Raw genomic sequence first — 13,412 nt, 5'->3', positions numbered from 1 at the left:
AACTTCTATAAGATAGCAAGATTATTACAATCTTATGATTATGATAGGATCATATTTCCAAATGGTCACAGGGCTGGCCCACGGGCAGTTTGCAGGATATCCTGGTTATCTGAGTACAACTCTAACTTGGCAAGGGAGTAACTCCTCGGGTGGGCTAATTCCATTTACGGCGCATGTTGCTAGGGGCTCGGGAAAGACTTAAAGTGGCTAAGCGCTGTTCTCTGGCAACCAGGGCATTTTCAGGAACAACTAGAGTTCAACGAACCCATCTCTTCGCCAAATAATCATGCCTTTATTTAAGACTTTAAGGTCTTATTGTTCCTCACAAACACACAAACATTACCAAAACCAGACTGTGACCTGACAGATGACCTGGTAGCATCCCTGGTCAATCAGAATTTCATGCTTGTCAATTTAGACTTTGTCCCCAGTGTAAGGGCGTCCTCCAGCAAACCATCTGTATAACAGCTGTGTCCATAGATATAGGTCAAAATGAGATATATAGAGCACAGTTTATTTCTGTTAATAAGTTTTGCTGCAGTACCTTAGGAAGCCGCTAGGGGGCCCACTATCATAATTTATCTTCGTTTTCCTGACCCCTACCCACCTACCAAATATCATCAGGATTTTTTCAAGGCTTCTCGAGTTATGCATTCCACAAACAAAAGGACGCACACACTCGACCCGCTACCGTCCTAACGGAAAATGCTACGTCAACTATTTTCGAACACAACCTTCCTTTCCGCAGCCGCTACTTAAATACTAAATATCATAAAAATCCATACACAGCTTCTTGAGTTATATGCTGTTGGCATGGATTTATGAACTTTCCTCATTAATTATGCAAATAAGCTACTGATTTGCATAATTAGTATTACATTGTATAAGTCATCACTCATTCTATCTACATACCGAAAATCCTGATGATCTGTTTACACGTTCTCAAGTTATCCTCGTCCAAAGTTTGAACGGAAATCGGTGCCTGCAGTTCCCCAAAAGCCGCTAGGGGGTCCAAACTCACAGCACTTACTCTCTGTTTCAAGGGCTATCTACCACTCAAAAATCATGACCACAGCATGTCCAGAACACAAAGTGCCAAGATTAAAGAGTGTTGCTGCAGTACCTTAGGCAGCCACTAGGGTGCCCATTATCAAACTTGACCTTCGTTTTCCTAACCCCAATCCACCTAACAAATATAATCAGGATCCATTCAAGGGTTCTCGAGTTATCTTGCATACAGACAAACGCACTTACGTACAAATCCCGCTACAGCACCATAGGTAAGAGCCAGGTAAACCATTTTCGCACTTGACCTTCCTCTCCAAAACCGCTACACACCTACCAAGTTTCGAGAAAATCGCCCAGCTAGATTTTGACTTATGCTGCCCAAAACAAACCGCAAAAAAACATACCAAGCTCGCTGCAGTACCGTAGGAAAACGCCAGGTAAACCGTTTTCAAACTTGGCATTCCTTTCGACAACTGCTACACACCTACCAAAAATCACAAAGTTCCATCCACAATTTCTCGAGTTATATGCTGTTGACCTACATACAGACCCAAGTCAAGCAATCTCATACTCTTCTTGGCGAAGAGAAAAAGGAATTGAAACAGAAATTAGTTTTGAGCATAGTTAATGTGTATCTCTTGCAATACCCATTTATTTTTTGTTACTTCAAACAACTTGGGCCCCGGTTTGGAAATGTGACCATAGTGTTAAACTCATCATATCTTGTCACAATTCATTTTCTATGGGTATTGATTATTCTTGGCTAGGTAAGATTGAATTGACCTATACAACTAGTACTGTGCTTACTTTGTACTTTTTCTTTCATTCTTCTCCTTTGTATCAATATTGTAGAACGGTAATGTCAGCCAGAGTTTGTTAGACTGTTGACGTATGATTTTTTTATACGACTGTTTGCAAATAATACAATTCCATCTCTACACCTGGATAAAAAATGGAGATTTACTTCCGGATGTTTTAATAACCAGCTGTAGAGATTGAATTATACTGTTTACCTACCATGGATGTCTAACCTTCATTAACATATGTAACTGTTTGTTTCCATTCCAAGGTCTGATATCAGATTTGAAAGAAGAGGCCGTTACCCAGATATCTCTGGGTAAGGCCCATGCCTGTGTGCTGACTGCAAAGGGGGAGGTTTTCACGTTTGGTGTGAACAACAAAGGACAGTGTGGCAGGGACTTCACACCCCAGCAGAAGGAAGGTCAGATTTATGATTATGAAAGTCCTCCTGTCTTAAGCTAAGGGTACATTCAACTGCATGCTGTCTATGTGCAAAAATGTGGGCAATCTTTTTGGATCCGTATGTGGTAAGCACTGCCTCCGTATGAAATTGTACAGAATCCAACGGATTTGGGAGCACGCAGACACGTGTGTACCTGTACATGTAGCTTTCAGGTATGAGTTTGTAAATAAAGCTTGTTACCTTTGCAAAGAAGGACTAGTTAGTTTTCCGTGTGTTTGCCTATGTATGTGTCTCTAAACAGTAACCCCAAAGCCTTAGGCTAATGATATTTTGTAGGAAAACAAAGGTCAAGTTTGATAATTGGCCCCTTTCTAGCTTTCTAAGGTACTGCAGCGGAACTTCCGCTTCCGTGTCTTGTTTTCTGGTTGTTTTTTAAGTTTTGTCTATAACATGCCCTTTGACTTGCCAGGCGCCTCAGCGGGAGCGATGGCGGTGGGTGCAGAAGACGATCACGACGAGGACGTGACGGAGGAGGCTAGCGACCCCAGCCTGTGTCCGCCCGGCACCCACGTGTGGAAGATGGAGAGGTGCATGGTGTGTACGGTGTGCGGGGAGTGTACAGGGTACGGGGCCAGTTGTGTCAGCAGTGGCATGCCGGGAAGGAACCCTGGAACGTAAGATCTGCTTTCAAGTATTTTCCCTATGAAATATATTTACAGGGCTCGAAATACCACCTGCATTATGCAGGTTAGTGTAGGTAAAATTGGAGCTGTGCAGGTATTTCTTGTGTCGTAACCTGCACCTAACCTTCACTGGTCCATGTACTGGGTTTTATACATAAATGTCCTTTGATGTAGGTGTGTATGAATAATTATTGTTTAGCTGGATTGATAAAGTATGAAAGAAAAAAAAGGAATGGTTTCCGAACAATTTTAGTATGATTCATAATTCTTAAGTTCAGAGTGGTGCAGGTATGCAGAAAAAAGGATTTCGAGCCCGAGATATATACAATGTATGCTGGTGGAAGACAGGATTTGGTTTATTTTGTATCTACAATAACTGTTGTAGTATTGCAGGATAATTTGTTGTAATGCCAGTTGTTTGCAAAGTAAACATTAATTTTGTATGTTTGGAAAAAAATTTCATTGAACGATGCATCCTCCCCTCCTGTAGGGCATGTGGCTGTGGGTCCGGGGACTCAGGCTGTAGTGAGTGTGGCATCTGTAAGTCCTGTGCAGGTGAGGACGATCCCAACCGCCAGTCCAAGATGAAGGAACTTGCCCAGCTAAAGAAGTTATTACCTGGCTGTGTCGATGTCATGATAGGTCAGGGGTCACACTCGGGGCTGTACAGGGTGCAAACAGCAACAGCAGGGCATTTTCTTCTCAGAACTTGCTTAAGTGAGCAGTAGATCACAGAATGTCAAAGTCAACGACTAAAATGATGCAGCAATTTTTTTTAACAGAATGGCTAACAGGGAATTCAGCCTATGGCTTTGAGATGTAATTTTCGCAGCTATTTTGATGATACTACAGTACTGTATATCGTCACTTGTACTGTATTGTTGGTTTGAAGAAATAAACCCCAAGTGTGTAAAATAGTCTGCAAAGCTATGCAGTAACATGCAATCAATGGCCAATCAATGACTCACATGTATGGCTGCCATTGTCTTAAGAGTTCTTCCACCTCAAGTAGTTCTGGAGATTGCGTCCCTGATGGGTATAACCTTTAATTTTTAAGCCTAAAGGTGAACAGACGTATCTCATCATATTCCCATCAGTATATCCCAAAACTTCTGAATGGCCTAAGAGCCATGTTTTGTCACTGTGGTAATCCAAAGTAAGGCCACAGCAGGTAAATTTTATGGATGACATCAGCGCACGCATTATTTTTGGCCTGATTTCAGAAAAAACAAGAATTTTTTTCTTCTGCAGGGATGATCAACATGACGATAAAGTACCAAAATGAGCAAATATGTTGTGTTGTAGCCTAATAATTGTACTTGTAGAAGTGACACTTGCGAGGTAACCAGGACTGTAGTTGTAGAAATGAAACTTATTGGATAGTTGTAAAAGTGACACCAATATGCATGGAAGCTATGAGTGTGGTTACTTTGTTGGTGATGCCAGTCTACCACACTAGTGTCACTTTTACCACACCAGTACATGTCTTAAATACAGGAATGAATTCCTAATTGTCTCTGATACATGTTTTGTCCCTTTAATTCTTTTTACAACAGTCATCACAACTTTATGGTGCCTATTTTTGAAAATGTAGCCATCTTGTTTTTTTTCACCCGTCTTTTTTTTTTCGACCTATCGCACTATTTTTGCAGTCTGCAGTGGATGTCATCCATAAGATTTACTTGCTGTGGCCTAAATACAAATAGATGAATAAGCAAAAAACAAAAACAAAAATGCTTCAAAATGTCCCTGTGCTGCTTGCACCGTGACATGCCCTGATAGCAAAGTAGAATGTGTGCACTGGTTGTTCCTACCTTTCCCCCTGACCTTAACCAATTTCTTTAATAAACTAAAGAAAATTAATGTATAAACTAAGTACCTCTCTCACCACACTACACATCTCTTATCACCCTGAACTAGCACTTCTTCCTGTGTTGTTTGTATTGAGCATTTCTACACTTGAATGCACAGTATTAAATGATTATTAATAAATAAAACAGACAATGAATGATGTAGCTTTAAGTGTACTCTGTTACAAACTACTGTTCTCTTAATCTTTTAACTTACATTGTATTCCTCTTGAAGGTCGACTACAAAAGACTGCAGACCAAAAGAAAGACAAAGTAGTTAAGAAACTACTGAAAGCCACTAGCAATGTAAAGGCAAAAGGTTGGTATTCTTATTTTACTTTAAGTTTATGTTTATGTATGATGGTGTGTTATCAAGAACTTGGGTTTTGTTGAACACATTAGCTTGAGAAGTAAATTGAGAAGTTTCTGTGATATTCTTCAGTTTTTGTGAACAAAAATGATAAGACAGCTAGTGTCCAGTATCCTGTGTGATGTTCATTTACATATATTTACATTTAAGCATGGTTTGTGCAAGTAATTACTGTGTATCTATGTTTAAGCATCTTTCACTTTGTCCAAAAAATACTTTTGAAGTCAACCCAACAAAACCAATATCAGTAAAATGTTGGACTGTTCTAAGCCACTGCCTCCTAAGAGCAAGTCAGACCACAATGGGCCAGTAATGTACATGCACATAGAAACATCGGATAGGTCCACAATGTATAGACTAGAAATTTACTGCCTTATCAAGTAATTGTATTTGACATGTGTTCCCTTGCAATTAGCCTTTAGGCCAGAGTAAAGATCACATGATTATGTTTGTTGTAGCTGCTGATGGTTATGCCAGTGATGACAGGGACCAAGAGAGAGACCCAGGTAAGCTGGCCATGACTGCACCAGGACAGGTGAAACTAGGGGCCAGGGAGATACCTGCCACACATGTGGTCTGTGGACTACAGCATACAGGTGAGGATGGTCTGTTTTCTTTGTTGTCCATAACCCATATAACACCTTAAGGCATAACACACCAATTTTGTACAGTAGGTACATGCTGTATACAATGTAAGACTAGTCATTGATCCTATGATAGGATTGATCCATATGCACAGGAGGGGCCCTTACTCTTTTCCTTAGTTTGGTGAGTTCTTGAACATGCTTAAGATGGGGCTCTCCTCAAACACTGGACCTTAGCTTTACATGTATGTCCCGTCTGAGGACATTGCTACACTATCACTCACTTTACAGTTTAGAGTCCATTGTTCCCTGTCTTGCATGAATTGGACATTGCGGGAAGTCGTTTAGGTCTGATAGCTGATCTCCATCCACCTTTGTCAAGGGGGTTTGCAAGTCCAGTTTTGTAATATATTCATCAACACTGTCTACCCATCTCCTCTTGGGGCGTCCACATCCTAATAGAAGATATGTTGGACCCTGCTATGGATTGAAACCCAGGGCCTTGAGATTCTACACAAACAACACTAACCACTAGACTACCCTGCCAGCTTACAAATAAAAATAGATTTTCGTTACTGAACTTATCATTTTAGACTTCTTGAGTACTCCTAATTTCTAGATACTGTTGTGATAAGTGATGGTTGGTGTGTGTTCTTTAGGATAACATGTACATGTGTATGTTACAGGAAGTTTTTTGTAGTCCAAGTGTAAAAATCAACTATACAAGCTTGAATGACACTTAGAAACATAGAAATGCCTCTAACTGTGTCTTGTCCTTTGTCTTGTTGCCAGTTGTTTTGCTGCAGAATGGGGAGGTTTATACCTTTGGTAATAATCAGATGGGACAGCTAGGGTGCAAGGACAGCCACAACAGGTAATGCTACTTGCTTGTACTAAAGACATACATTGTCCTCATTCTGAGTTCAATGTACTTGTAGAACGTAACAACATTTACAACACAATTATTCTTTATTAGATATACACAATGTATGTTCTCAGGCTGCTTATTCAGAAGGTATGATTCTGTATAGAATTTTTGAACATGCTTACGTACTAGATAGCAGGGTCCCTGTTGACCAATTATTCGATACAATGAAATAGAAGAAATTCAACTTTCAAACTTTATTGCACAATCAAAATGGCAGCCCCTGGTGGGAGTCCAAATTGCATTTATTTTGACATAATTTCTGCCTCGTACAGCATTGCAAGGATTTAAAATACAAACAGCAAAAACGTCAAAATGGATAGGATAGAGTTCTTAAGATAAAGGAGTTATTGTGTCTGTTTTTTTTTGTTCAAAAGAGGTTTAATTCCCTCATTACAGATGTAAGATATTTCAATGGCAACAGGCAGGATCTGCTTGGATCTGTCTGCAGGGATGCGTAGGGTCATTGCAATTACTGTTTCAGTTCAAGCTTTTGTATATTATGCAGTCACTCAAAAGAGAATATGAATGACACAAAAGTTGCTAATACCTGACAGTGTCTAACAGTATTGCTGAAGTGGGATTATACAAAATCTACGCTGTGATTTCCTACAGGGGTCTTCCTGTCAGAGTGGAGCTTCCCGAGCGAGCAGTCCAGGTGGCAGCTGGGAGTAACCATACAGTCATCCTCACATCTCAGGGCAACGTCTACACTTTTGGGGCTTTTGCGGTAAGTAACCTGTCATATCTATCAATCCACCATTGTCAGTTTTTATCATTATATACTATTATTGGGCTGTGAGGCAAAAAAGATGGTATAACCGTTACGTTAGTTCACCATATTTTAGCATTGGGGAGCCGATTCCGTTGTATTTTGAAACTTGGTATTTAGGGAAATCAAGTCATTGGATGGTGGTTTCAAACTGCAACATTGTCAAAATAAATCAGTTTGAAACTACTGTTTGTCAGATTAATGGCCCAACATACAATGTTTTTAAAACAATGGATACCCCGCGGAGAAAGGTGAACCAAGCGTTAATTGTAGACTAGCAGCATATGGCTGATTTGGCCCAGGTCCAACGTTGGTGCCACAACTTTGGCCCCATCCATTATAAGTCCTGCATTCAGACAGGAAAAATTGTTATTGATGCATGCTTCAACTGAATTAGCAAGACATTAACAATAGTGAATAAAAGACATTCACAAAACTCATAGATTAATTCAATATTATGTAGTATCATTTATTTCTTTTTTACACTCGTAGTCATTCTATGTGTTGCAAACCTGCCATCTTAGCTGTTAAGTCATTTTAAATAACGATAAGTTGTTTCTATTTCCAAAGGGTTTAGTTCACGATGTGATATTGTGTAAATGTATTGGAACAGACTGAGATGATTGATGTTGCCCAAAGTAGTGCAGTCAAAAATGGTGAAACAATCCTAAATGGAAACTTTATGTTGTTGAAGTTTAAAATGCTGTAGAGTTTTATGTAATAATTCCATACGCTCAGTTGAACATGCTTTCGATCAATTCTCTGATCATTCTCATTGACAAGTGTACGGCAATAGCATATAAAATCTGCAATGTTACTGTGTTTGTTGACATTTTCTATTCCATATTCAAAAAGACAGTGTTGTTTTTTCCAACAGAAGGGGCAACTGGGGAGGGAACATGGGTCCTGGCACCCAGGGAACACAGAGCCTGGCATGGTCACCGGGGTGGGGCCAAAGTTCGGCAGGAGGGCCACGTGGGTGGGGGCATCAGGGGACCAGACCTTCATCAAAATTGACGAGTCACTCATCAATGCAAGAACACTAGCAGACGCCACACTGTTTGCAGACCAGAAGTGCATAGGTAAGAACCTATGGTCACGTATAGCTTACTTAGCATCAGGTTGTAGTACTGCAAAATGTTTAAAGGAGTTCAGAATTAGATAGTCAAATGGAACTTATACACACTAAATTTTGTAAGTTGCAAGTGTGATTAGTCAAGATTGCACATGAATGAATAATATGTGTTGTCTATTATGATCCTACAATCATTATGGTTAGTAAAACGTTGGAACTCCTAACAATTAAAACTGTGCAAGTGACAACCTCTACATAAGGACCACCTGGCCAATGTGACTACTTTTTGATGGTCTCTTAGATAATTTCCCATTGACACAAGCATTACGAATCCTGTCTATAGTGACTACCCTGACTAGTCCACAAAGACTAGTTTTCTAGGTCCCCGAGTGGTCATCTTGGACACATTTGACTGTATGCAACATTAGATTGTTTAAGACTAAGACTCATCTCTGCACCATTGTCCCATACAGGTGTGGTTGTAGATTGTTTAAGACTAAGACTCATCTCTGCACCATTGTCCTGTACAGGTGTGGTTGTAGATTGTTTAAGACTGAGACTCACCTCTGCACCATTGTCCCATACAGGTGTGGTTGTAGATTGTTTAAGACTGAGACTCACCTCTGCACCATTGTCCCATACAGGTGTGGTTGTAGATTGTTTAAGACTGAGACTCACCTCTGCACCATTGTCCCATACAGGTGTGGTTGTAGATTGTTTAAGACTGAGACTCACCTCTGCACCATTGTCCCATACAGGTGTGGTTGTAGATTGTTTAAGACTGAGACTCACCTCTGCACCATTGTCCCATACAGGTGTGGTTGTAGATTGTTTAAGACTGAGACTCACCTCTGCACCATTGTCCCATACAGGTGTGGTTGTAGATTGTTTAAGACTGAGACTCACCTCTGCACCATTGTCCCATACAGGTGTGGTTGTAGATCTGGAAGGTGATGGCCCAGCTGTGCCAGGCCGATCACTCTTCATCAGTAAAACTGATGGCACGTGCAAAAGGTGTGACTTTCTTCTTTTCATCCTCCTCTTTGGGAAACCTGCCCACAACATACAAAATGTAGATTAACTACATTGTAAATATGTTGTTAGCCAGATTGATTATTGACCAAAATCGTCCACAGATCTTCAAAATAGTTGATTTTTTAATGCTGCAGCAAGGTTTTTATTAGGTCATTGAAAATGTTTCGGCATCAAGGTTGTTTTTCTCCTAATCACTTTTTCCCTTAATTCAGTTCTTATATTAACTTAAAGAAGGATTTTCCTAATCCGTCTTGAGTCTGATGTTATCATCAATTGTCCAATGAAGGGTGGCTCGTACAGAGAACTATAGATAAGAGCATCTCTTCTCCCTGAGTCAGGGACATCATCTCACTAAGAGTAAGGACTAGCTGCTGACCCATTAGGAAAATCAGGGGTTACAAAGGCTGTGCAAGAAACTCACTAGTAGCTCATTTAATTTTGTTCGTGTATGTTGGTGTTTGTGGCAGTCAGGTACGTTGCACTGTTACTTACCAGGAGTTAGCATGCTCGAGTTGTTTATACTGATGTTGACTGTCCTGACAGAAGGACACCTGTTTTCTACAGCTTCTCAGGTGGCAACCAGGCAGACCTCACAGACAGCTGCTTGTGCCTTGATCCCATGCATGGAGTTCTCTGGAGGTCAGTACTTAAAAAAAAACTCTTCTGTACATTTGGTGTCAAAGTGAACAGTCACCTCATATTTAGACATCCTTTATTTTATTGCAATTATCTTGCCCACATTGCAAAATCATACTTCAATAGTAATGAGTTACTAACACTCTGAAAAGATAATTCTTTGCAGTATTTTCTTGTTGTCAATCTTGAGTCAGTATAAGTTGTCCCTCACAAGGTCAACTCCGTGCAATCACTGGCTAAGATACCATATTGATCTGCAGTTATCTCTTTTAACCAATCAAACGCCAAGAATCACAGTAACTGTTGTATATTTGGCCAGTCACCATACCAGTACAGCTTTTGCATCCTCATTGCATTCAGCAAACATTCATGTATTTTGAATGTCCACTTGGGAAATGGCTTGGTAGGAAACATTTTAGGCGCTATTTTTTGCCCATGGTCACATTTTGGTTTCAATATTGGTGAATCAGCATTCAGTTTTGGCTGCTTCAACAACAAAGACAGTCATGGCAGCATACATACTTTGTATACATTTAAACAGATGTACATGTAGTTGGGAAGGAGAATCTGTTCTGAGACTCTTTCTGCCAATATATAGATACCAGCCCAACACATATGCGGTGTCGTGCTACAATGCCACGGCAGGAGAAGTGCGAGATTTCCCCCCTCAGGAGTCGGACAGAACAGGAACCTGTAACCTCCTCAGTCCAGAGCTGGTCCTGCCCACAGGTACTTCACATTTCTCACTCTTACACTCTAATCAGTCTTTCATGTATGGTGCCATTACTGTTGTTTAGCTAGTCAGACCAAGGAGGTTAGATGGACATTTGGTCTTTGGGATAGAGGTGACCTCCTTTGTCAAACATAAGTTAGTACTTCCTTACTTTCTATACAGAAATAAACTTTGTATCTTATGAATTAGCCAATGTAGAGAATCTGAATAATCTTTTGGCACTTTGTTTCCATTGCCTCACCTCAGTACCCAAAAGCAACTGTTACAGCTTTTTGAGAAGAAAATGCACTATGATTGAATGTATGTTTACACAATCTATAGTTCCTCAAGCATATATTTTGGAAAATCATTTTGGTGTATCTTATAACCTGGACATCTAATGTTAGCCTTCATCAACGTATCTTATGCTTACCTTGGATAGATGTATGATGGTGTCATAATCCATGTTACTGTGCTGAATATTTAATACCTGACACAAGTCTTGATATGTCTATCCCCACCTGTACAACAAAGGTATTTACAACATAAGGTGAGGTTAACAGAACCCATCTGCTGTAACCACCTGTTCCTTGACTGTCTCCCATAAAGCTGCATCTCTGAAACACACAGCCATTAAGTCTCTTATCTTCTCCCCGTAGTTCCAGTTGCCATGACGACGAGGTCCCACAGTGCATTACACCTGCTGGGTTGCCTGGATACGCTGACCGTGTGCCAGGATTTCGGCTTCGCGGTGACGGAACAGGCGCAGGACGTGCACAGCGTGGCCAGGATATTCTCCAAGGAGGATTACAACGCCGTGAACAGATTCGACAGTAAGCTTCTTCGGCCTTCCTGTCTTTACCTGTGTACCCCACAGTGTCACGTTTGTGTTATGCGAAAATGTTACTGTCTTTAGAGGGGTAGTTTTAGTGTGTTGTTGTCTTATGGCGTAGGTTTATTTCAAGCCTTTGTTTGACACAGGATGAAATTTAATTGTAATCACAAACTTACAGAGAATCCTTTGGTGGAGATGCTTGACTAAGCTGTTTTCCCAATGACGTTTTTGTTTCCTTGTTGTTTTGTTTGATCTTTTTATTATTCATTTTCCATTAAGTTTCCAACAAGAATATACAGACATTACAAAACAAACAAACATCTTGACAGTAATGGATTTCTTTCAATCATTCTTCTCTTGATGCAAGGTTGAAATGTAACTTCCATCGCAAAAATAGGACTTCACCAGTTCTAGAATTTTACTTGTGTCCAACTAGTCTTTGTCAAGGAATGTTTGTCCATCCTTCATTACATTCTATTCTATTCTAAAAGTCTAATTGTATTATTGAAATGTATTGTATTTTCCAATCAAGCTAATCTACTAACTAAAAGCTACTCCTCCTTGTTGGTCAAATTGTATGTCACACCATTGGGTCAAGGCTACTCACTCAGTTTAAATGCTGGTCTCTCTATATAAAATATCTGCCGCACCTTTTTGCAGGCCATGGCGGGGGCTGGGGTTACTCAGTTCACTCTGTAGAAGCCATCAGGTTCACTGCTGATGCAGACATCATCCTCGGGGGTTTTGGACTGTTTGGTGGCAGGGGAGAGTACACGGCGAAGATCAAGGTACATTGCCTTAGGCTGGAAAAATATATATTTCTGGTTGCCTGTCCAGCCCTAGTTATATGCTTGCCTTTTTTGGGTCGACCCGTGGCAAGGGATTTTTATGAGTGATAAAATTCCATTTTGGGTCTGATTATTGTTTCAACTGTTTGACCTTACATTTCTGTTTCAGCTGTTTGACCTTGGAACTGAAGGAGGAGAACATGAAGGTGACGGTGACCTGCTGTGTGAAACTGACGACATGACGTATGAGTGTGGGTCCAGGTAGGGCTTGTTATTAAAATATGTTAGTGTCTTGAAATAGTTTATATGTTAACAATAAAAGACAATCATTATGCCAACTTCTAGCAAATACTTATGATTCACATTGACAATATTTCATTGGTGAAGAAAGACAAAGAGTATTTTCTTAGAAACCTCAGCTCTGGGGAGGTACTCTCCTGTTCTGCATAATTAGTTGTTTTCAGATATAATGCAAATAAATGTCGTAGATCATGTATTTGAGCCCTTGTGGTATGTACGCTACTGGAAGTACAGACACTGCTTGGGGCATGTATACTACTGGGGTTACACACGCTGCTAGGGGAACTGCTTTAATTGTACTCTTGCCATTTTTTCTAACATAGGCATGTTTCAATATTTCAGGGAAAAGTATGCCATCCTGTTTGAGGAGCCCATCCTGCTGACTGCTAACAACTGGTACGTGGGCTGGGCCAGGGTCTCAGGACCCAGCAGTGACTGTGGAGCCAGTGGACAGACTATGGTGACCACAGATGACCAGTAAGTGCAGATATATCAGAAGTAGGGGTGTGTCTTACCTTAGACCTTAGATCCTCCTGCAACACCGTTGCATTGGTCAACTCGGTGAGCGTACTTTCCGCACCGGTTCAGAAAATTCAGGATCAGGTTTGGACCTGAACCAGGACCTAATTGTCTGT

The 13,412-nt window shown here is 40.5% G+C and overlaps 1 protein-coding gene across 4 annotated transcripts in view; it reads left to right on the top strand.

The window, feature by feature from the left end:
• The window catches only part of LOC118420307 (E3 ubiquitin-protein ligase MYCBP2-like), a 207,528-nt gene that overhangs the window by 145,835 nt on the left and 48,281 nt on the right, over window positions 1-13,412 (top strand). For 3 of the 4 annotated variants that reach the window (XM_035827051.1, XM_035827053.1, XM_035827052.1), the window contains exons 15-29: window positions 2,078-2,230; window positions 2,682-2,886; window positions 3,386-3,537; window positions 4,981-5,064; window positions 5,574-5,711; window positions 6,492-6,573; window positions 7,240-7,354; window positions 8,274-8,478; window positions 9,401-9,485; window positions 10,050-10,145; window positions 10,741-10,871; window positions 11,514-11,687; window positions 12,350-12,477; window positions 12,647-12,738; window positions 13,120-13,254. In XM_035827051.1, coding sequence (XP_035682944.1) covers window positions 2,078-2,230; window positions 2,682-2,886; window positions 3,386-3,537; window positions 4,981-5,064; window positions 5,574-5,711; window positions 6,492-6,573; window positions 7,240-7,354; window positions 8,274-8,478; window positions 9,401-9,485; window positions 10,050-10,145; window positions 10,741-10,871; window positions 11,514-11,687; window positions 12,350-12,477; window positions 12,647-12,738; window positions 13,120-13,254 — 1,975 coding nt within the window. The remainder of the gene's footprint in view (window positions 1-2,077; window positions 2,231-2,681; window positions 2,887-3,385; window positions 3,538-4,980; window positions 5,065-5,573; window positions 5,712-6,491; window positions 6,574-7,239; window positions 7,355-8,273; window positions 8,479-9,400; window positions 9,486-10,049; window positions 10,146-10,740; window positions 10,872-11,513; window positions 11,688-12,349; window positions 12,478-12,646; window positions 12,739-13,119; window positions 13,255-13,412) is intronic. The other variant, XM_035827054.1, reaches the window with a different exon arrangement.

Source organism: Branchiostoma floridae, chromosome 7 (assembly GCF_000003815.2).
Source record: "Branchiostoma floridae strain S238N-H82 chromosome 7, Bfl_VNyyK, whole genome shotgun sequence".
In the NCBI taxonomy this organism is placed as follows: domain Eukaryota; kingdom Metazoa; phylum Chordata; class Leptocardii; order Amphioxiformes; family Branchiostomatidae; genus Branchiostoma; species Branchiostoma floridae.
Note: the sequence above shows the minus strand (reverse complement) of the source record. Positions and strands in the feature narration are given on the sequence as shown.